This window comes from Pristiophorus japonicus, chromosome 17, assembly GCF_044704955.1.
Source record: "Pristiophorus japonicus isolate sPriJap1 chromosome 17, sPriJap1.hap1, whole genome shotgun sequence".
NCBI classification, from domain to species: Eukaryota; Metazoa; Chordata; class Chondrichthyes; family Pristiophoridae; genus Pristiophorus; species Pristiophorus japonicus.
In genome coordinates, this window is record NC_091993.1 from 34,854,086 (window position 1) to 34,877,998 (window position 23,913).

Below are 23,913 nucleotides of genomic sequence, written 5' to 3' on the forward strand. Positions count from 1 at the left end.
CCATCCCTTATACACTCCAAGAAATCCTCCTCCACCGAATTGCTACCAGTTTGGTTAGCCCAATCTATATGTCGATCAAAGTCACCCATGATAACTGCTGTACCTTTATTGCACGCATCCCTAATTTCCTATTGATGCCATCCCAACCTCACTACTGTTTGGTGGTCTGTACACAACGCCCACTAGCGTTTTCTGCCTTTTGGTATTCCGTAGCTCCACCCACACAGATTCCACATCATCCAAGCTCATGTCCTTCCTTACTATTGCGTTAGTCACCTCTTTAACCAGCAACGCTACCCCACCTCATTTTCCTTTCTGTCTATCTTTCCTGAATATTGAATACCCCTGGATGTTGAGTTCCCAGCCTTGGTCACCCTGGAGCCATGTCTCCATAACCCCAATTACATCATATCCGTTAACAGCTATCTGCGCAGTTAATTCATCCACCTTATTACGAATGCTCCTCGCATTGAGACACAGAGCCTTCAGGTTTTTTTTTTTTTTAAACACTCTTTGTGCTTTTAGAATTATGTTGTAATGTGGCTCTTTTTGATTTCTCTGCCTTCTACCTTTCCTTATCCCCTTTCTACCTTTTGCTTCTGCCCCCATTTTACTTTCATCTGTCTCCCTGCATAGATTCCCATCCCCCTGCCATATTAGTTTAACCCCTCCCCAACAGCACTAGCAAACACTCCCCCAAGGACATTGGTTCCGGTTCTACCCAGGTGCGGACAGTCCAGTTTGTACTGGTCCCACCTCCCCCAGAACCGATTCCAATGTCCCAGGAATTTGAATCCCTCCCTCTTGCACCATCCCGCTTAACTATCCTGCTTAAACAGACCTTGTGTGTTCTTTGATCCACAGTACAATAATTACACATGCCTGGCCTCCAAGGTGTCACAAGGGAGTCACCATCGCAACAGTGTGAAATGCTGGAGAATGTATATAATTACCCTACAGTTACTTACTAATCAATACTTTAAATCACTAAGCTAACCTGCCTAGTTTCTGACTACTAGCTTATTGTTGAGGGTAAAAATGCTGAATTTAACCTCTCAGAAATATTATGTTAAGAAATTCAGCTCAGGCAACAATCCCATTTAATTGCACAGCTATAGAAAGGTCAACAAATTAACCAGAAAATGGTATTGAATCTTTTCCATGTGTGTAACACAGAGCGCTGCTGGCAACAAAAAGGACAAATACAGAGGTGTAATTTTAGACTAACGCCTCGGATTCACCATCGGCTGTGAGAACCATATGGCTTGCAGGCCAACTGGAGAATCTAAATGTTTGAAATAACATTTTATGTTTTTTAGGAATTAAACAAGACAATACAGGAGGCATACTACAATGTGGAAGAATAACTTTTCCTTTGATCTTTTTTCTTCAAGTTGGTAGACCACACCTGGAGAACTGCGTACAGTTTTGGTCTCCTTATTTAAGGAAGGATATACTTGCATTGGAGGCTGTGTAGAGAAGGTTCATGAGGTTGATTCCTGAGATGAAAGGGTTGTCATATGAAGAAAGGTTGAGCAGATTGGGCCTATACTCACTGGAGTTTAGAAGAATGAGAGGTGATCTTATTGAAAAGTATAAGATTCTGAGATGCTTGACAGGGTAGATGCAGAGAGGATGTTTCCCCTCATGGAGGAATCTAGAATTAGGGGCATAGTTTCAGAATAAGGGGTCGCCAATTTAAGACAGAAATGAGGAGGAATTTCTTCTCTGAGGGTCGTGAATCTTTGGAATTCTCTACCCGAGAGAGCTGTGGAGGCTGGGTCTTTGAATATATTTAAGGTGGAGATAGACAGATTTTTGAGCGATAAGGGAGTCAAGGGTTATGGGGAGTAGGCAGGGAAGTGGCGTTGAAGCCAGGATCAGATCAGCCATGATCTTATTGAATGGTGGAGCAGGCTCGAGGGGCCAAATGGCCTACTCCTGCTCTATTTCTTATGCTCTTAATCCCAAACTAGGGGGCCATAAAGGCACTAGTTAAACCCAATAAAGACTTCAGGAGAATCGTCTTTATCCAGAGAGTGGTTAGAATGTGGAACTTACTACCACAGGGAGTGGGTGAGGCGAATAGCAGAGATATATTGAAGGGGAAGCTGGATAAACACATGAGGGAGAAAGGAATAGAAGGATATGCTGATAGGATTAGATGAAGCCAGGTGGGAGAAGACGCGTGTGGAGCGCAAGCACTGGCACGGACCTGTTGGGCCGAATGGCCCATTTCTGTGCTGTAAATTTGATGTAGGGATACATCCTGTATCGCCCTCAAAATGGATATTTAAACGGTTTACTTTCCACCAGTTAAAAAACAAACATTGTTAACGTCACATTACTGACATTATTTGATTACAGGCACAAAATCAGACTGACCAGCAGGGATGCCTTTGAATCCTCTCGGTGGAATGTTATGTCTTCAGCTGAGGCCCTGATCCAGTCTTTACCACCCGTACCTTGTACTGAAGTAAACAGAAAAAGCAGATTAAAGTTAACACTGTAAAGACTGTTCTTATTGTAAAGGACTTCAATATTGTCATGAGCATTTCCTCATCTTTAAAAGCTGGAGGAAGAAATCGGAAAACCCTAATGTACGAATAAGTTGGCATATATCCAAGCAGTTCACACACCAAAAAACTTCCTAATGTCAAAGCATTTCAGTGACCTTTCTTCGGCAGAGCAAATAGAAGTTGCTAGACACTGCACAACGTAAACATTGCACATCCTGTACATGACAGTAATGGGTGTAGATATGCTAACCAAATATTTTAACTGGTATACTCAGCCATCCACATAAATGCATAGTAAAAGCTCATTAGATTCAAAACAACATGCATGTAAATCAAATTTTAATAACTAATTTTCACGAAGGACATTTTATCTGGCCTTTTTCATTACTAAACTACCTACCTGCTACAGTACATTAAGTACTTTAGTACTATTCGATCACAAGTTTAATGCACTAAATGCAACATTCCAGACAGGGGAGCACTATGTTTAATCTGAAGTACTCTTTCTACTCCAAAAAGACAAAAAAGTGTTGACATCTCACATTTTCTCAGCTTTGTTGCTGATCAAAATAGCCTCACGGAGTCTCCCACATCAGGTGTCCCTGCTGGAAAGGATTGCATATTCAATTGGCCCACCTCCCAACATCTGCCACCAAGGCAATGCTAGCCCAGCCAATACTGAACTCGTGACATTCTGCCCCAAACATATTGCCACCATACTTCCAATGATTAAACATTCGGGTCCACTCAGGAACAGGAAAGCACATCAATTCTTGCTCAGCCCAGACCAGCAGCAGAGGGTGCATCTGTTCAGCAGGGATTGCTTATGGTTTAGATTTCTTTGTAGTGGTTCCTTTTATGAACAGGGTGGCAGTTTTTATTTAGAGGTGGAAGTTGAAATAAGCTGCTGTCTTGTTAAAGGAAATGTTCCATTTCTATCCATGGCACATTAATGAAGTAGACTGGTTAAATTCACATCTTGTGGGAGATGGGTCACATTAGGAGATGGTCAATTTAGCCTGAAGCAGGTTGTATATCATCTGTTCTTCTGCTTTAGACTCGCACACACCATTTCCTATCAGAGAGGAAGAATAAAGGGCCGGTTTTCGACGTTCTACCAATTGTGTGCCACAATGAGGATTGCACAAATGCAACATGCGCTGCCTCCGCCTCCAAGCTGCCTGACCACTTGGGGAAATCCGTGTTCTACCCAACACCAATTTGCAGTGCTACCATTAAACAGCCCAGTTTGGATCAGTTATTTAGCTCCTGGTAGCAAAACTTTGAGGTTTGAGAAAGTTGACCCCAATCATACTTCCAATTATTAACCATTAAGAGTTTAGGCAGTGCTTCTAACTGCTTGCTGGAGATGTCAGTATGGGCACCCCTAAGCAGAAATGTATAGCAGTCCATTTTAGAAAAAGCGTTCCTGAAAAGTTTCAAACTTACAAGAAACTGCTTGAGCAGATGCACCAGAGGTCAAATGATCATCGTGAAGCTCAGCAAATCCAGCATAAGAATTCACTGCTCTCAAATGATAGTTACCATGACGAACTCCCTAGTAAAAACAGGAGGTATTAATTTACATTTCATGGAGCCATAATGTGAAAAAGGCAAAATGAATACATCTCAAAGTGTACCAAATCATGAGCGACTCCTGCAGCTAACTTCTGCTCTTTCAACTTTATTGCTTCCTTTGTTCCGGATTTTGGCAGTTCCAAGTTGTCCTTGTGGCCTAAAGACACATCTTTAGATTAACACAAAATTCATTGTTGTGGATGCTAACAAACTGACAATACAAAAGGAAATGTTAGTAAAGTACATGCAACTTTGAAATGTTTCTGATCTGACCTCACACACCATATCCCCAGTAACAGGCACAACAGACTGCAATGTAATTGGAGACGTACTTCATTCCATAAATGGAAAAAAGATTTTTGATTAAGAAATACGTATTTTACACCAGTTAGTTTACATTTTTAATGTTCTAAGTTTGCATATTCCAATTAAACTATTTAATTTCCCAATCACGTAAGCAAGACTGAATTAAATATAACTTGGCTTGAACTTCCCATGATCAGTGAGGCTCAACTTTCTTAACCCTTTCAGATTTCAAATCTAAAGCCAGGAAAATTCACATTTTTCTTAAAAAAGTCACTATAATTCAGAAGGTATTTCTGCACTTTCCCTTCACTGAACTTGGGACAAATTGCTGAAGATGTGAAATTGGATGTTGTTTAACTTCAGCACGAAACAGGTTTCAATTTGAAAACAAAGTAGATTTCATCAAACCTTCTACCCAGCAGGTTCAACCTCAGCATTTAGGTCCATCTAACTACCAGGAGTTTATAAAAAGGCCACTTGGACAATGGTCAAGGTATGGAAACGTTCACAATCGCTGAAAACCAAGTATAGATCTGAGGTACAAATCCGAGACATTCTGAAGAAGATATAGTATAGTGTTACTAAGCTGGGAAACAGGATACAGCAGTAGTGCCTTATTGTGGCATCAAAACATAGGAGAAAGAGAAGGGCAATGAAAACCAAGGAGAGGCCCAAGCAATGCACCAACAGTGAAGTCACCTGCAACCAGCAGAGTTACAGTGGTACAGGAGCTCAAACCTCTCAATGGGGTTTTGTTCCACAGGTCACTCAGCATTCCTGCACAGTTTCCAATATTAATCTGTTGACCTCGCAATTCGATAGCCTGTATGAAGTACTCGTCCAAATCTCTCTGCCCTTTTCTGTATTGTTCATGGGTCTCTTTGTTGGATATGATGGCTGAAGTCAACTCGCCCGCTGGCAGAGGTCGTCTCTTTTGAAACTGGTTTTCAAAGTCGTGCATAGTGCCCGGATTATACTCGGTGCTTTGGTCATTACTGTTATCAGTGTTTGTGCTACTCTCAGTGTCAATGAATGCATGGTTGAAATATCCTTCAGGCTCAAAGCAAGCTGTGGTGGTAGCATGGCAACAGAAGCTGCAAGCAGGATGAGAAGGACAGCAGCACATTTCTTCAGGTAAAGCACAAACAACTTCACTATACTTACCAACAAAGGCCCCAAATTCAATAGAACTGCCATCAGCATCTATACCAGTTTTAACAGAGTCGACGGAATCTGGCACAAGCTCCAAGTGGCTTGTGCCACTTGGTTGAGATGGGGTACTGACAAAAAATTTGGCAGATGGGGAGGAGAGATTTGGTATGCTGTGGAACGATTGTCCTGTTTTCTGATCACTGGTCAGGGATTGGGTTTTCCCCAGCCCAATATGGCTTCTATGTCGAAGTTCAGAAGGAGATGCTGCATTTGGTAATAAGGCACAGCCTGAGGAACCAGCCTCTTGAACATTCAGTTCATTCCTCTGGGAACCTGGAAGCAAATCTTGACCAAATTTCTTGTACAACACCTCTCTTTGGGAAGTGTTAATGTAGTCTTGATGAGAACCATCAGCACAGATAGAATCGCCAGTGTCCATTCCTCGCTGAGGAAAAGAGGAGCCAAAATATGTTCCAATGCTGTGCTTTTTTAATGAAGTTTTGAGTGGGACGTCAGAAAGATTATCTCCCAGATTTCTTGAAATGCTAAGCTCACGAGTAATTTCATTGTGCACCTTTGTGGCCTCAGAAGCTTTCTGAGCAGTCAGTGCTTTCAACGTGTCCACTGTAAGAGCCGACAGGTCCTGCAGGTGCCCAATTTGACCGTCCAATGTTTGCAATGAGCGCTTTATATAATTTACACGGTCACCTACTTCTTTTAATTGGATGGACATATTTTCAACTCTAAAGAAAAGAGAAACAATGTTTGAACTCAATTACTTGATATTGAAATAAATTGTGAAGATATCCAACATCAGACAGAAATACAATGTATTTATGTAGCATCTTTAACATGGAAAATACCTCAGGTTGCTTCAAAGGCTTAATCAGAAACAAATGAGAAGTTAGGAGGGGTGAACAAAAACTTGGTCAGAGGTAGGTTGTAAGAGGGTCTTAAAGGAGAGAGAGAATTGTAGAAGCAGAGGGGTTTAGGCAGGGAATTCCCGAGCTTGGAACCGAGGTGATTGAAGGCACAGCGGCCAGTGGTGGGACAAAGGGAAGGGGGTGTACATAAGTTGGTGGAATGGAAAGCTCGGGATGGGTGGTGAGGGAGGCATGGAGGTTGCAAGACTGGAGGAGATTATAGAGATAAGAAAGGGTGAGACCATGAAGGGATTTAAACATGGTGAAAATTTTAAAATGGAAGCATTGGCGGAGCCAGTGTGAGTCAACAAGGACAGGAGCAATAGGTGAGCAGGACTTGGTGTGGGATAGGATACAGGATGCAGAGTTTTAGATGAGCTGAAGAATGGAGGAAGGGTGGAGGATGGGAAGCTGGCCAGGAACACACTGGAATAGTCATATCTGGAGGTGACAAAGGCATGGATAAGGGCTTCAGCAGAAGCAGATGGGCTGTGATAGGGGAAGTAGGGGATCTTTGTGATGGAGAGGATGTAGGGTCAAAAGCTCAATTCGTTGCAACTATAACATCCTGTTCAGCAAACAGTTTGGTTCAGACTGAGACAGATGCAGGGAGATAGATGGAATCGGTGGCAAGGATCAAAGATGACGGCTTTGGTCCTCCCAATGTTTAATTGGAGAAAATTGTGCCTTCTTACACTGCAGCAATCAGAAGTGTATGAAGTACCCCGGTTTAACTGGGGCTTTGGCACTACCAGAGGATTTGAATTCAACTAATTTGGTGAATAGAACCCAGCATTCTATTCACTTTACAACTACTTCACACTAAAAACACAACAAACAATATCCAGAAAATCTTGTCAATTAAACTTACAGCTTTAACCCTGTACCATAGTGTAAAGTAGCAAGTACAATATAACACACAAGAAGCACAACATGTAATAACACTGCTCGAGAATCATTGAATAGTAAATAAAATGATCAGTTATGAAACACAAACCATGTATAGATTACAGGCTTCAACCTTTCAGTCTTTAATTCCTTCTGGAAAAACATTATGACCCCGGTGAGAAAATGTTAAGATGTTTCATTATACACATTGGGGATGCACAGTTGATCTCAGCAAGGAAGCACTGCCATCAAGATTATGTTACAAGTCAAACTTCAAGTGAATATAAATTTTAATGAAGTTACTATTAAACTACATTTCAACAATGTTCCATTTCTGTATTGGATGTTTTGACTGTCTGAAGAGATGATAAATCAGGGTCCTCTTCCCGCTGTTCCAATGACAATTAAAGATCCCACACAATTTGAATTCTTAATATCTGAGCCAACAAACACCTCCAAAATAGATTAACTAACCTTTCATTTAATTGCTGTTTATAGCACTTGCTGTGCACAAAATGGCAGCCAAGTTAGCCGACACAACAGTCACTGCACTTCAAAACAATTCACTGTACAAGAGATTTGAGATGATAGTCTGGTAACTGTGCACTTTATTAATCTGAATCAAAAACGAGATTCACATTTCCCAAATGTGCTGCAAGTGGCACTATGGTTCCATAAAGTTAAACGCTTTACCTTTCAGAGGTCACACGAATCCGTTCCTCGCTACCTGAATGGAACCGATCCTCCTTCTCATGGAAGTACTTTTCCACACATTGCTCTTCAAAGTCATGCAATTTTTTCTGGTCGTCCTCACTTACAAACAATTCTGAAAGAAACAGGATAAGGCAGGTAAAATCGGTACAATTTGCATCAAAGCTGAGACACAAGTTGCAACAGGATGTAACAGATTTATTAATTTAATTTAAAAGTCTTTAAAATCCTATGCCATAGGAATGAGAATCTGTAGGCTAACAATCACTGAATTTCGGATGCAGATTAATGCCCACGATAGGTTTTTAGTCATGCTGACGAGGGAAGGGCTGAACATCCTCAGCACGGGAGAGAACCTGAATTGAAGGCAAGTCACTCAGGCCACTCTTGCCCAACTTCTAGAAGCCAAAATGGATAAACAAGAACTTCTTTCTTTTGGGGGAAATGGGGAAACAAAAGAGAAAAACATAAAAACACCAACTAAAAAGAACATATTTCTGCTGAAAGAAGATACTGAACAAAAGCAGTGTGACCATGTGACCAACCTGTAGTCTTAGAGAAAGGGGGAGGATTAGGCAATGAAGCAAAACTAAGTGAAGATCTGCCAAGATATATATAGGGGCCTGAGTTAAAGGAGGTCACACGTGGAAGCACGTGAATGATGGTCTTGTGAAATATTTACTAAAATCAACTTCCCAGAACAGCAAACATTATGACACCAACAGGTCTTTGCAAGAAGTCTCAAAAACAACTACAAATCGCAGGAAACACATTCGGCTCCTATGCACACTTAGTATTCTGAAAGTTCTCCTTACTTGGCCCGCCTTGACCTCGGTCATGTTTCTTTCCTTGGCGGCAAATGTGAGAGATTAATAAAGCAAAGTGGCTGAGGATGATGAGAGGAGGTGGTAGAACAGGTTTTTCATGGTATGCCATGATAAAGTGGTACCGTTGATATTTCCATACAATGTTTGAAATGGCCTTCACTTGGAAATACACATTGCTGAAGGATAGAAAATAAGAAAATTACTTGCACAATAATTTTTTTTTAAACTGTAATTGGGATACAAGTTATGGCTATTTAAACATCATTTGATAAGCTTCAGGACATAATATTGTATTTGGAAAAATTTAATTGAACACGGCATCATAAATGCTTTCTTTTAATTAAAAGGGTTAAATATTAGGCGAGTGCTCAAACCTTATCAAGACTCATTGACTAATTAGATCGATGCCCCACTTGAACATCAAATTCCGCCATGTAATTCCCACTTGCTTCATCCCATTGGTACTGTGCCTGCAGCTGCCTAGCTTCCACTCCACAAAATCCCTTCCCTAAACCCTTTCACACCTCCACCTTGCCCTTAACATAACATAAGAAATAGGAGCAGGAGTAGGCCATATGGCCCCTTGAGCCTGTTCCACCATTCAATAAGATCTTGGCCTCAACTCCACTTCCCCGCCCGCTCCCCATAACCCTCGACTCACTTATCGTTCAAAATCTGTATCTTCACCTTAAATATATTCAATGACCCAGCCTCCACAGCTGTCTGGGGTCAGAAAATTCCAAAGATTCACAACCCTCAGAGAAGAAATTCCTCCTCATTTCTGTTTTAAATGGGTGACCCTTTATTAAACTATGCCTCCTGGTTCTAGATTCCCCCACAAGGGGAAACATCCTCTCTGCATCTACCCTGTCCAACCCCCTCAGAATCTTATATGTTTCAATATGATCACCTCTCATTCTTAAAAACTCCAAAGGGTATAAGCCCAACCTGCTCAATCTTTCTTCATATGACGACTCCTTCATTTCAGGAATCAACCGAGTGAACCTTCTCTGAACTGCCTCCAATGCAAATATATCCTTCCTTAAATAAGGAGGTGGGTTTTAAGGAGGATCTTAAAGAAGAGGTGGAGAGGCAAAGGGATTTAATGATGGAATTAGAGTGGGACCATGGCAGCTGAAGCATAGCCACTGATGGCAGAGTTGGAGGGAGAACATCATGGAACAAATGGCCTTCCATTGCCCGTGTTGCACATTGTTCTCCCAGCAGAAACACTGCAACCAATGTATTTATTACAGTGAGACACTTTGGGCACAAGTTTTGGCCTGAGTTGCTCCTATTTTTTTTTGAGCAACTAGTTTAGAATGGAGCATCGTAGAAATGCAATTCATTGTAAAACAGATTTTTTCCCCCCAAAAGGGAGCGTGTCCAGCCACTTATGCCTGTTTAGGCAATGAAAACTTACTCCAAACTAACTTAGAATGGACTAAGTGTAGATTTTTGTACACTCTTATAAATCAGGCGTAGAGAACGAGAGATGGTGGGGGGGGGGGTGGGGGGGGAGTTTACAAACAATAAACACTTCACTTTTACAAATAAAGAGCAATAAATAATAAATCAATAAATCAACCAATAAAATAAAAATAAATTAAAAAATAATTTTTTTTTTAAATTCAAGAAATAAAAAAAATCAAGTTTCTACTCACCGACTGAACAGCGTGCTGGGACGAGCCCCCCCCCCCCAGTGTCTCTGTCAGCGAGGGGGAGAGGGGGAGGGAAGAGAAGGAGCGGGAGAGGGGGAGGGAAGAGAAGGAGCGAGGGAGGGGGAGGGAAGAGAAGGAGCGAGGGAGGGGGAGGGAAGAGAAGGAGCGAGGGAGGGGGAGGGAAGAGAAGGAGCGAGGGAGGGGGAGGGAAGAGAAGGAGCGAGGGAGGGGGAGGGAAGAGAAGGAGCGAGGGAGGGGGAGGGAAGAGAAGGAGCGAGGGAGGGGGAGGGAAGAGAAGGAGCGAGGGAGGGGGAGGGAAGAGAAGGAGCGAGGGAGGGGGAGGGAAGAGAAGGAGCGAGGGAGGGGGAGGGAGCGGGGGATGGAGCGATGAAGGGGGAGGGAGCGGGGGATGGAGCGATGAAGGGAGGGAGCGGGGGATGGAGCGATGAAGGGAGGGAGCGGGGGATGGAGCGATGAAGGGAGGGAGCGGGGGATGGAGCGATGAAGGGAGGGAGCGGGGGATGGAGCGATGAAGGGAGGGAGCGGGGGATGGAGCGATGAAGGGAGGGAGCGGGGGATGGAGCGATGAAGGGAGGGAGCGGGGGATGGAGCGATGAAGGGAGGGAGCGGGGGATGGAGCGATGAAGGGAGGGAGCGGGGGATGGAGCGATGAAGGGAGGGAGCGGGGGATGGAGCGATGAAGGGAGGGAGCGGGGGATGGAGCGATGAAGGGAGGGAGCGGGGGATGGAGCGATGAAGGGAGGGAGCGGGGGATGGAGCGATGAAGGGAGGGAGCGGGGGATGGAGCGATGAAGGGAGGGAGCGGGGGATGGAGCGATGAAGGGAGGGAGCGGGGGATGGAGCGATGAAGGGAGGGAGCGGGGGATGGAGCGATAAGGGAGGGAGCGGGGGATGGAGCGATAAGGGAGGGAGCGGGGGATGGAGCGATAAGGGAGGGAGCGAGACGGAGGGGGAAGGGAGGGAGCGAGACGGAGGGGGAAGGGAGGGAGCGAGACGGAGGGGGAAGGGAGGGAGCGAGACGGAGGGGGAAGGGAGGGAGCGAGACGGAGGGGGAAGGGAGGGAGCGAGACGGAGGGGGAAGGGAGGGAGCGAGACGGAGGGGGAAGGGAGGGAGCGAGACGGAGGGGGAAGGGAGGGAGCGAGACGGAGGGGGAAGGGAGGGAGCGAGACGGAGGGGGAAGGGAGGGAGCGAGACGGAGGGGGAAGGGAGGGAGCGAGACGGAGGGGGAAGGGAGGGAGCGAGACGGAGGGGGAAGGGAGGGAGCGAGACGGAGGGGGAAGGGAGGGAGCGAGACGGAGGGGGAAGGGAGGGAGCGAGACGGAGGGGGAAGGGAGGGAGCGAGACGGAGGGGGAAGGGAGGGAGCGAGACGGAGGGGGAAGGGAGGGAGCGAGACGGAGGGGGAAGGGAGGGAGCGAGACGGAGGGGGAAGGGAGGGAGCGAGACGGAGGGGGAAGGGAGGGAGCGAGACGGAGGGGGAAGGGAGGGAGCGAGACGGAGGGGGAAGGGAGGGAGCGAGACGGAGGGGGAAGGGAGGGAGCGAGACGGAGGGGGAAGGGAGGGAGCGAGACGGAGGGGGAAGGGAGGGAGCGAGACGGAGGGGGAAGGGAGGGAGCGAGACGGAGGGGGAAGGGAGGGAGCGAGACGGAGGGGGAAGGGAGGGAGCGAGACGGAGGGGGAAGGGAGGGAGCGAGACGGAGGGGGAAGGGAGGGAGCGAGACGGAGGGGGAAGGGAGGGAGCGAGACGGAGGGGGAAGGGAGGGAGCGAGACGGAGGGGGAAGGGAGGGAGCGAGACGGAGGGGGAAGGGAGGGAGCGAGACGGAGGGGGAAGGGAGGGAGCGAGACGGAGGGGGAAGGGAGGGAGCGAGACGGAGGGGGAAGGGAGGGAGCGAGACGGAGGGGGAAGGGAGGGAGCGAGACGGAGGGGGAAGGGAGGGAGCGAGACGGAGGGGGAAGGGAGGGAGCGAGACGGAGGGGGAAGGGAGGGAGCGAGACGGAGGGGGAAGGGAGGGAGCGAGACGGAGGGGGAAGGGAGGGAGCGAGACGGAGGGGGAAGGGAGGGAGCGAGACGGAGGGGGAAGGGAGGGAGCGAGACGGAGGGGGAAGGGAGGGAGCGAGACGGAGGGGGAAGGGAGGGAGCGAGACGGAGGGGGAAGGGAGGGAGCGAGACGGAGGGGGAAGGGAGGGAGCGAGACGGAGGGGGAAGGGAGGGAGCGAGACGGAGGGGGAAGGGAGGGAGCGAGACGGAGGGGGAAGGGAGGGAGCGAGACGGAGGGGGAAGGGAGGGAGCGAGACGGAGGGGGAAGGGAGGGAGCGAGACGGAGGGGGAAGGGAGGGAGCGAGACGGAGGGGGAAGGGAGGGAGCGAGACGGAGGGGGAAGGGAGGGAGCGAGACGGAGGGGGAAGGGAGGGAGCGAGACGGAGGGGGAAGGGAGGGAGCGAGACGGAGGGGGAAGGGAGGGAGCGAGACGGAGGGGGAAGGGAGGGAGCGAGACGGAGGGGGAAGGTAGGGAGCGAGATGGGGGGAGGGAGTGAGAGAGGGGAGGGGGGGAGGGAGGAAGAGGAGAGGGAGGAAGAGGAGCGGGAGGAAGAGGAAAGGGAGGCTGAACGGGCCGCGAAGACGACTTCGGGCGTAGCCCACCCCCAGCAAGATGCCGGGCAGGTGGTCCCTGCCGCCACAGAGAGGGGTGCTGAGCGGGAGCTAAAGGGAGGGAGGGAAGGAGGCCCGAGTCTGATGTTCGCCCTGGCAGCCCATTCGGCCAGGGCTAGGGGTGGCGTACTTCAGGGCCCGCCCACACAGCCTCGGGGGCCTGGAGCTACTGCACATGCGCACACACTCTAGCGCACATGTGCAGAGGTCCCGGCACTGTTTTCAGCGCCGGGACCTGGCTCCGCCACCCACGCGTTCTGCTGTGCCGCGCCAAGGGCCTGGATCGACCAGACGGAGGGGAGAATACCGAGCTAAATAATAGGCACTGTTTCTGTTCTAAAGTCGGCGCACCACACGGCGTTGCGCCGTTCTAACCCTGGGGGCAAACTTGGGCCTATTATCATAGGTAGCTCCCATTGTACATATGGGCATCAAATTTATAATGGAATAAAATTGACGGAAGTGTGCACAAATGCAAGTTTAATATATTGTATAAATGGAAGAATGTACTCACTTAAAAAATGCAATGAGAAGATTGACCATGAGAATGTACTGTACAAAGAGGTAGACTGCTTGTAAAAATGGCGTTATCCATGATCCAGTGACACATCGATGCCTTGCTCCCTCTTCTGTGTTGTTGGCACAGGCTTTGTGAAGGAAGAAATGATCCATTAAAGTGTCTTAATATACAGATTCCTAGGAGGTGTAACAAGTGCTTTCTTTCAATAAAACTCCTGGCAGAGGCAAATGCTTCAACACCAATACAGTGCTGCATTCTATACTGTGTGTGGAGCCACTGCAATAGGATTCCCCAATATACCTGTAATATCATAAAGGACCGCAACGTCCTTCTACGTAAGCTGCTCAGTTTGATCTCACACACAAGAATGCAGTCAAAGTGGCAATGAAACCTGCTTCCAGCACAAAGACGGTGAAAGATGTGACTTCAGTGCCACAACTTATTTTAAAAGAGAGCAAACATCAGACAGTTGGAGGCTGCATTCTGATCCAGGGACCTGCATGAGGTTTAGAAATTGCTTTTGCTATTCATATTTCAACTGAATTGCACAATCACTATTCTATACAATACCTACTCAACTCATCAGTAAAGTTCTAGGTAACTAATCCTATAAAGAACTGATCTCCTGAATATGTAAATGAAGCCTTGCGATCCTCATGATATTCTTTATGATCTTAGGTGATGAGATCAATGACAGCTTTCGGTGACAAAATAATTCACCAAACACATACCAGCACTCAGGACACCTAATAAACTGCCGAATAAATCAGACTGATATTCAGGCATTTCCAAAAGGTTACTTACGATCAATTTCATATGCGTATACTTCACCATATATCATCCAGTAAGGCTGAAAGACTATATCTTTTGCTAGTTCCCAGGATGGAAGCTCTGCTGGGTAAAGGATTGCTTTCCTTGGAACTCCAAAGCTCAGTAAGACCACTGCCATAATAACCACAATGTAAAACATGTTTGCCACCTATAATTCAAGAGGTAAAGCAAAATTCAAACTTTGCAAATATCTGGGCTAAAAATCAGGTAATGTGTGTCATTACATGGAAAAAGAAAACAGTGCGATACCAACAAGAGAAAATTAAACATGCACGTTATAAAATTCTTTGATAGGAAAGTCATTTCATCAATTTAATTAAGTCCCATCAAAGATTTTTGTTTGAATAAAAACTTTTCTCCTCTTCCTGGCATCCCAATCCCAGCCCAGACCTCCTCCTCCTCCAGTGGTTGGGTTCTGGAATGCACTGCCTGAAAGGATAGTGGAGGCACACTCAATCTTATCTTTCAAAAGGGAGTTGGATAAGTATCTGAAGGGAGAAAAGAATTGCAGGGCTACAATGAAACTGCAGGGGAGTGGGACTAGCTGAGAGTTGGCACGGGCTCAAGCGGCCGAATGGCCTCCTTCCGTGCTGTAACCATCTATGAAATATATTACAGTGCAGCATTAAGTGAACTAGTGACATCTTATGACAAAAAAGGTTCTGTATTAACCCTTTGTTGAAGAAAAGGGAGAGTTTTGTTAAAATCCAGTATCACTTAAGAACATCTTCCTTGGATTGTAAGGATTGATACGAACAGGACTCCTGTAATTTCATTTTTAGAAGTTAACAGAACAAATCAGTAAAGTTTCCAAGTGATCCACTTACCATTTTACCTATCATTGTGACATAGGGCCCTGCATGCTGATTGACTGCTAGGAAATCCAGAAGTCGCACATACCAAAATATAATATTGAGGCAATACATTATCCTCCCAGCAGTCATCACGTGCCCAGTTCCAAACCTCAGTCCAAAACCAACAAAAAACGAAACAATTGCAAGTGTGTCTGTGATGTTGAAATAGTCACTGAAATAGACCTTGATCCTCTGATTTATCTTTCCAGCTTCTGACATGAAGATCTAGACACAAAATAAAACTATATAATCCCCATTGACAAACCAAAAAGTAACAGATTACATTGAAAGACTATTACACAATGTAAGACATCAACGACATGCAAACTAGCCATGAACTCTTGCGGAGTTTGAAATGACTAAATATAGCACGAGGAGCCATGGATGCCAAGTTGATTATAAAGGAAGTTGGAGAAGGAGTAGAAAAAGCGATCAAAGAAATGGTATGAGAAGAGTTTTTAAAGAGGAGTTTTGAAGGTGTGGGACATGATTTTGGAAGAGTTTCAGAAAGTGGAGGTGTAATGGCTGAAGGATCACCCCTCCCATGTGGGGCACAAGCAGTAATCCACAGTCAGAATGATGAGTGTGGGCTCTGCATGGGAAAATTTCCCCAAAAGGAGAGAGAAGTAAAGTAGAGATTTGGAAGCGAGATGAGAATCAATTTGTTGGGGAAGTGAATTAGATGTGGGGAGGACGGGGTGATAGGTGTGTAGGACTTCTGTACAGAAGAGGTTTTAGGCCAGAGTTCGAGATTAACTATTCCCATACACAGGCAGGAAAGTGGGGTTGCGGCCAAGATCAGATCAGTCATGATCTTATTGAATGGCGGAGCAGGCTCGAGGGGCAATAAGGCCTACTCCCTGCTCCTAGTTCTTATGTAACTGAGGATTGAGAGTGGTGGAGGTTGGGGGGGGGGGTGGGAACTCAGTATTAGAGAAAGTAATCCAGCTGTGCAGAGCACAAATGGGCAATGTTCTCAAGGTGCAAAGTGGTGGTCTTGGTAACAGATTGGATGTAGAGTAGAAATTGCAGCTCAGGGCTGAAAAGAACACCAAGGTGCTAACCACTTCATTCAGCCGGACTGAGCAGCAGTGAGCTTCAGGAAGCCATTGGGAGGACTTTTGACAAATAAAATAATTTTTATCAAACAATCTAGCAAAAATGATCTGGACCATTTGATGAATGATATACAATATTACACTGTGGAAAGTAAGATAAAGACCAATCCGCACCTCTCTAATTTTCTCGATGGCCAGGGTAAAAATGAAGGCAATCACAATCCATTCTTGCACAGATGGTAAACTCTGCATTATCACCAAAACAACATACGTGTACAGCATGAGGAATCCCAAATAGGCCAACTGGATATAAAGGAAAGAGATATAATTTTAGAAAAAAAAAAAAGAGATTCAGTACTTTGCTTTTTGAATAGTGGCAGAACCCTCAAACTGGCCGTCCACACACAGCACAGCCGAGCAGTACTCAAGTTGCATTGACACCGTTAAGCAGCGTCATTTTAGTCCTAGAAATTATTTTACTTTTAGTTTCATCTCCCACAAAGTTTTTTAGTTTATCTTTGCTAATTTCCATTTTCAAAGAGAACACAATTGTCAGATTATTTTCATCCTCAATTTTGTCAATAAAAACATGACCAATGGCGTTATCACTTTATGAAAAGAAATGAATAAATGGATTGGTGTTTGGTTACATTCTCATGTCTCATGATCATTCACCCCTTGATCAACTCAATACTTCAGGAAGCTTGCTTAAATAGAAGACCTAGGCACTAGATCAGATGATTTTAAATTTAGGGAAGGAAGGGCCCCAAAACTAAACATGCTTCACACCGGGTCCAATGCCAAATCTGAGATATCAGAATTTACTTATCTTCGTTATACGTCACGGTTTCATTTCTGTTTCATGAACCAGCTACCCCTGAGCATCGCTGAACAAGCTGCCAACTGTATCAAATAGTTGTGAATAGTTTCGCACTATGAAATCAAAGTTTTGACCAGAGTTGGTTACCCAGAATAATTTCACACGGGTCACATGCAGTCGATAGAGATGACTTTCCTATTTGTCAGGGCTGGATTCATACCCATGTCCTAAGGTGATGGAGCACAGTTCGAACTCTCTGCACCATCAAGCACCAAGCCCTTTTTTTATGACCACCTATTCTCTTGAAGTCACCTTTTCCGTAATAGCTACTTTTTTCATTTGATGGCCCTGAATCCCAAAACTCATGGTTGGTTCAGCTTCCCAATCTCAAAATAACTTCCATGGAAAACCAAAATAGTTGATCCTATAAATCACAGACCACCACTTTCAAATTAAAAGAATGTCCTTAAAACAAGATTTGACATTTTTTTGACTCATTAACTGAACTATACATAAAACAACAGAGGCATATTCCACTGGTTTCATTCACCACTTAGAATCATAGAAGTTTACAGCACGGAAGGAGGCTATTTCGGCCCATCGTGTCCATGCCGGCCGACAAGAGGCTATCCAACCTAATTCCACTTTCCAGCTCTCGGTCCGGAACCCTGCAGGTTACAGCACTTCAAATGCACATCCAAGTACTTTTTAAATGTGGTGAGGGTTTCTGCCTCGACCACCCTTTCAGGCAGTGAGTTCCAGACCCCCACAACCCTCTGTATGAAGAAATTTGCCCTCAAATCCCCTATACAGCTTCTCCAATTACTTTAAATCTATGTTCACTGGTTGTTGACCCCTCTGCTAAGGGAAATAGGTCCTTTCTATCCACGATATCGCAGCCCCTTATAATTTTATACACCTCAATGAGGTCTCCCCTCAGCCTCCTCTGTTCCAAGGAAAACAAACCCAGCCTATCCAATCTGTCCTCAGAGCTAAGATTCTCCACTCCCGGCAACATCCTCGTAAATCTCCTCTGTACCCTCTCCAGTGCAATCACATTCTTCCTGTAATGTTGTGACCAGAACTGCATGCAGTACCTCCAGCTGTGATCTAACTAATGTTTTATACGGTTCAAGCATAACCCCCCTGCTCTTGTATTCTATGCCTCGGCTAATAAAGGCAAGTATTTCATATGTCTTCTTGACCACCTTATCTACCTGGCCTGCTACCTTCAGGGATCTGTCGACCTGCACTCCAAGGTCCCTTTGTTCCTCTACACTTCTCAGTGTCCTACCATTTAATGTATATTCCCTTTCCTTGTTAGCCTTCCCCAAATGCATTACCTCACATTTCTCTGGATTAAATTCCATTAGCCACTGTGCTGCCCACCCGACCATTTGATTGATATCTTCCTGCAGTCCGCAACTTTCTTTTTCATTATCAACCACACAGTCGATTTTAGTATCATCTAATACCCCCTATATTCAATGTAAACCACAAAAAGCAAGGGACCCAGCACGGAGCCCTGCGGAACCCCACTGGAATCATGCTTCCAGTCACAGAAACACCCATCAACCATTACCCTTTGCTTCTTGTCTCTAAGCCAATTTTGGATCCAACTTGCCACCTTGCCCTGGATCCCATGGGCTTTTACTTTTGTGACCAGTCTGCCATGTGGGACCTTATCAAAAGCTTTGCTAAAATTCATATACACTACATCATACACACTGCCCTCATTGACCCTCCTGGTTACCTCCTCGAAAAATTAAATCAAGTTAGTCAGACACGACCTTCCCTTAACAAATCCATGCTGACTGTCCTTGATTAATCAGTGTCTTTCTAAATGAAGATTTATCCTGTCCTTCAAGATTTTTCCAATAATTTTCCCACCACTGAGGTTATGCTGACTGGCCTGTAATTATGCAGTCTATCCCTTTCTCTCTTCTTAAACAAAGGTACCGCAGTCCTCCAGTCCTCTGGCACCACACCTGAAGCCAGAGAGGATTGGGAAATGATGGTCAAAGCATCGGCTATTTCCTCTTTTGCTTCGCTCAACAGCCTGGGATACATTTCATCCAGGCCTGGGGACTTATCCATTTTCAAAACTGCTAAACCTCTGAATACCTCCTCTCTCCCTATGTTTATTTCATCTAATATTTTACACTCTTCTCTGCATCGCCCCTCTCTTTTGTGAAAACAGATGCAAAGTATTAATTAAGAACCATACCCACATCTTCTGTCTCCACACACAGATTACCCTCATGCTCTTTAATAGGCCCTACCCTTTCTAAAGCATCTTTGGGTTTTCCTTGATTTTACTTGCCAAGAATTTTTCATTCTCTCTTTGCTTTCCTAATATCCTTTTTAATTTCACCCCTGCAATTTCTATATTTCTCCAGAGATTCTACAGTATTTAGCCTTCAGTATCTATCATAAGCCTCCCTTTTTTTTCTTTATCCTACCCTGTATGTCCCTAGACATCCAGGGGGCTCTAGATTTGTTAGTCCCACCCTTTTTCTTTAAAGGCACATATTTGGCCTGAACCCTCCAGATCTCCTTCTTGAATGCCTTCCACTGCTCTGACACTGATTTACCTTAAAGTAGCTGTTTCCAGTCCACTGTGGCTAAATCACCGTTCAGTTTAGCAAAGTTTCCCCAATTTAGAACTTTTATTCCTGGTCTATCCTTGTCCTTTTCCATAACTACCTTAAATCTAACTGAATTATGATCACTAGCACCTAAATGTTCCCCCACTGATACCCCTTCCACCTGCCCAGCTTCATTCCCCCAAACTAAATCCAGAACCACCCCCTCCAGTGTTGGGCTTGCTACACTGGCTAAGGTAGTTCTCTTGAATGCATTTTAGGAATTCCACACCCTCAATACCTTTCACACAAATTTTGTCCCAGTTAATATTAAGATAGTTGAAATCCCCTACTAGTACTGCGCTATAGTTTTTGCACTTCTCAGAAATTTGTCTATATATTTGCTCTTCTATCTCCCTCTCACTGTTTGGGGGTATATAGTGCACTCCCAGCAGTGTGATCACCCCTTTTTGTTTTTCACATCGACCCATATAGCTTTGTTTGATGATCCCTCTAACATATCATCCCTCCTCACAGCTGTAATAGTTTATTTAATCAATATCCCGACCCTCCCCCTTTTTTAACTCCCCTCTCTATTCCGTCTGAGGATCCTACAACCAGGAATGTTGAGCTGCCATATCTGCTCCTCTTTAATCATGTCTCTGTAATAGCTAAAGTATCATACTCCCAAGTGTCTACCTGTGCTCTCAGTTCATCGGCCTTATTCGCTATACTTCTTGCATTGGAGTTTATCCCATTTAGTACAGCCAGACCTCCTTGTTGACTACTTTCTGGCCCTCGTTTCCTCTGTCCTTCAAATTCACTTTCTACATTTTTGCTTTCCAATTCCAGCTTTACTCCCCTGCCTACTGAATCTGTTCCCAGGTTCCCAACCCCCTGCCAAGCTAGTTTAAACCCCCCACCCCCCCAGGGTGTAACTCTTACTGTGTTAAACCAAAACTTTGCAATTGGTGCATGGTAAAAAGAGTAGAATTTTCTAGTGACAGGCAGCCTCCTTGGCTTAGTCAGAGTCGCATCTTCATGTTTCACCTCATGGTGGTCACAGATTCCCTCTTCTTTGAACACCTCCTACACAATACCAGGGAGAGAAAAGTACCAGAATTATTATATAGCTACACAAGTTGGTCCATTATATAGAGAACATGCCAGAAGGCTAAATCTTACCAGGAAATTAGAGGGCATTCTGAAAAATTGGGCAGTTTAGAAGGGCTGGCAGAACCCTTTCTGAAAAAAGTTCCAATCCTATAATTACAGACTATTTTTTAAAACCTGCTTTTTTGCACCACTGAGCATGATCATGCAGTGCCTACAAGCACGTTCCATTTCCTGAATGTACAATGACATCCATAAAGTGGGACTACTGCCTCAGGTTGAAAAAAGACTTCTCACAAGATGAACCGCACAGTTTAACAAGATTTTGCATTATATACACATGAAAGCAGTCGGGGATTAACCACAAGCATGGCAGAGCTCCAAGTTGGTTTTGCAGAACTATGTACACAGGTAGTGCAGTTGTTGCTTACACACACAAAGCCCAAGCAGTAAGAAACCTCATACATTATTAATCCCCACCTCATCCGTTCTTTGGCAACCTTGGTTTCTGATGGGAATCCATCTACACTTCCTTGTAGTACTGCGCAGCTCAGAAGGGTCTCAGTGCTGCACGGACTGCTGTTGGATGACCAACCCTCCAGCTGATGCAGGAGTCAAGGTATTAATTGAGTAGGTTTCCTTGGAGGAAGGCAGAGCTGTTACCATCCTAGCTGCTATTGATGCAGACTTACTCTTCTTGCTCACCAGAAAGCATCAGGAGAAACTAGATACCTCCTTGGCCTCAGTGTCTATAAAACCCAACTGGTGCTTTTGACATGCCTCACATAGTAACGAGACAAATTGTCAAGATTTGGTTTTACATTTTTGGTTTTAAATGGCAATGGAAGTGAGCTACCATTAGTTCACAGTAGCTGCTTTGACAAACACCCAGAGGATTTGCTGTGTTTTGTTATAAGGGCTGTCCATTATTGGCCACACGATCACAAACATTCAAGGAATACTTTCTGAAACATGCACTTTTTTTCCCCCTTCTTGATCAAGGCTTTCAATGTTCTTCGACATTTTCATATTGCCTCAACCTGTGCATCTCCATCCCTTCAACCTGTACCCACTAAACACCCTTTCATCTCCATCCCTTCATAACACATCAGACTAACTACAAACACACATCTCACCACAGTTGAGTGTCTAGTTCTTAAAATGCATACTCTGGATGAGAGAATGCTATCTTTCAAAGTCAGCTGGGAATTATTTGTGGGGAAACATACCCAGAATTGTACAAAGTTTAATATACACAGAACATTTTCCCCTCTCCCCCAGCATATCTTAAGACTTACAGCTAAGAATCAAAATGACCAACTGTACAAGGAAGAGGTCTGGTATCATGAGAGAACAGAGTGACCAGCACTGAACAGCGAGTGGTGACCTACGCACAGTAACAGAAAGGAAAGAAAGCTGCAATGTGCAGGGCCTGCAAAACACAACACTGCACAAAAAACAGAGGGCAAAAGGTGGGGCTGTGTATGGAACATTTCAATAGAAGGATGAAACTTGCAGGAATGGGAAGCCCACAATGGTGGGTTCTATGGAATCTATGCCAGCCTGTTTATGATGGCTGGCTGAACAGGATAATGCTGTACACATAGCACTTTGTCAGTTTGGACACCTCAGGATTCCCCTCCAGAAATGCTAACTTTTGTGTTAGTGAATTGAACAGGTCCAAGATGTGAGTCCCCTAAGAATTGAGATAGAAAATAGCATGGGAAATGAAAGCAAGCAATTGAATAAATTGTTTAATTCTGATTAGAGAAGGGAAGCCCAAGGGGAGCACTTGTGCCAAATATTAATCACTACGCTATGCTGCCTGTGAAGTACTGACAATTTGAATACATTTTATTATTTATTCCTATTTTCAAAAACAGAGTGATTGCTGTCAACGAACCGGGAGCTGATGCCAATGACTGGAAGCTTGTCAGAAACGTTCTGCATATTAATCTGGAAGCCGATATCAATGTTCCTGCTCCCCGCCCCCCCAGAGCCAGTGAGACCTGAAGGCCTGCTACATATTCCCGGCGTGGTTTCCCCATGCCCGCTACATATTCCCAGCGTGTTTTCCGTGAGACCCGAAAGCCCGCTCTCTATTCCCAGCACTATCCCCCCCAGGCCCGCTCCGTCTCTGCCACAACAGTAGTAAAAAGGGTTTAACCTCAGAGTTGTTTTTAAGATCAGTTATAATCTATTTGAAACTATCTCACCATTGATATTTGATCTGTTGGGCTCTGAAAGTTGTGTTCACTGTCTTCCATGTTCATTTGATGAGCATCCTCAGTTTGAGGAATATGAGACATTTCAGCCTTGGTTTTAAACTCCAGCATGAGAATAGCAGGTGGGAATAGAATACTAAGAATAACCTGTCAAAGAAAATGCATCAATGAGCAGATTTCACCACAAGTTTGGATCCTTCAGGCTATTTCAGTGACTTGCACCAGTACCAGATTGGGACAGCGCTGGTTTGGCTACTGGTCTCATTACTATAACTGCAGATTAGCGATCAATTTTACCATGTCATACACTGAAATTTGCAGCACAGGAAGGCAGCCATTCAGCCGGCACCAGTTTTCTGAAAGAGTTATCCACTTAGTCTCATTCCTCTTCCCAATGGAAAAGGACACAGCACGTGGCAATTTACCTTGTACCAGGAATTTTTCCTCATGTTCAGTCTTCCCATCCACATGTCTGACAGCAGCATTTGAGTACAGGTGTGAGCTACAAACGGGCGAAGTCTCGAGTGAACAGCTAACTTCAGGCAGGTCGAGTTGCTCCAGTTCGTCAGTTCGTAAGTCAGCAACTTCATGGCCATAGTTTCATCTTGTCTGAAGGACTGATCCAGTAAATCAACTGCTAATTGTCCAAATTCACTGAAACATAAAGCAGC

The 23,913-nt window shown here is 45.1% G+C and overlaps 1 protein-coding gene across 2 annotated transcripts in view; it reads right to left on the reverse strand.

Annotated features, from left to right (window-relative positions):
- Positions 1-23,913, reverse strand: part of trpm7 (transient receptor potential cation channel, subfamily M, member 7) — a 147,584-nt gene that overhangs the window by 36,608 nt on the left and 87,063 nt on the right. For both annotated transcript variants that reach the window (XM_070858629.1, XM_070858628.1), the window contains 13 exons: positions 23,668-23,896; positions 23,234-23,389; positions 20,850-20,993; positions 16,674-16,802; positions 15,415-15,666; positions 14,561-14,735; positions 13,751-13,883; positions 8,893-9,080; positions 8,060-8,192; positions 5,568-6,298; positions 4,160-4,254; positions 3,969-4,077; positions 2,386-2,471 (listed from right to left, as the gene is read on the reverse strand). In XM_070858629.1, the coding sequence (XP_070714730.1) occupies positions 2,386-2,471; positions 3,969-4,077; positions 4,160-4,254; positions 5,568-6,298; positions 8,060-8,192; positions 8,893-9,080; positions 13,751-13,883; positions 14,561-14,735; positions 15,415-15,666; positions 16,674-16,802; positions 20,850-20,993; positions 23,234-23,389; positions 23,668-23,896 (2,560 nt within the window). The remainder of the gene's footprint in view (positions 1-2,385; positions 2,472-3,968; positions 4,078-4,159; positions 4,255-5,567; positions 6,299-8,059; positions 8,193-8,892; positions 9,081-13,750; positions 13,884-14,560; positions 14,736-15,414; positions 15,667-16,673; positions 16,803-20,849; positions 20,994-23,233; positions 23,390-23,667; positions 23,897-23,913) is intronic.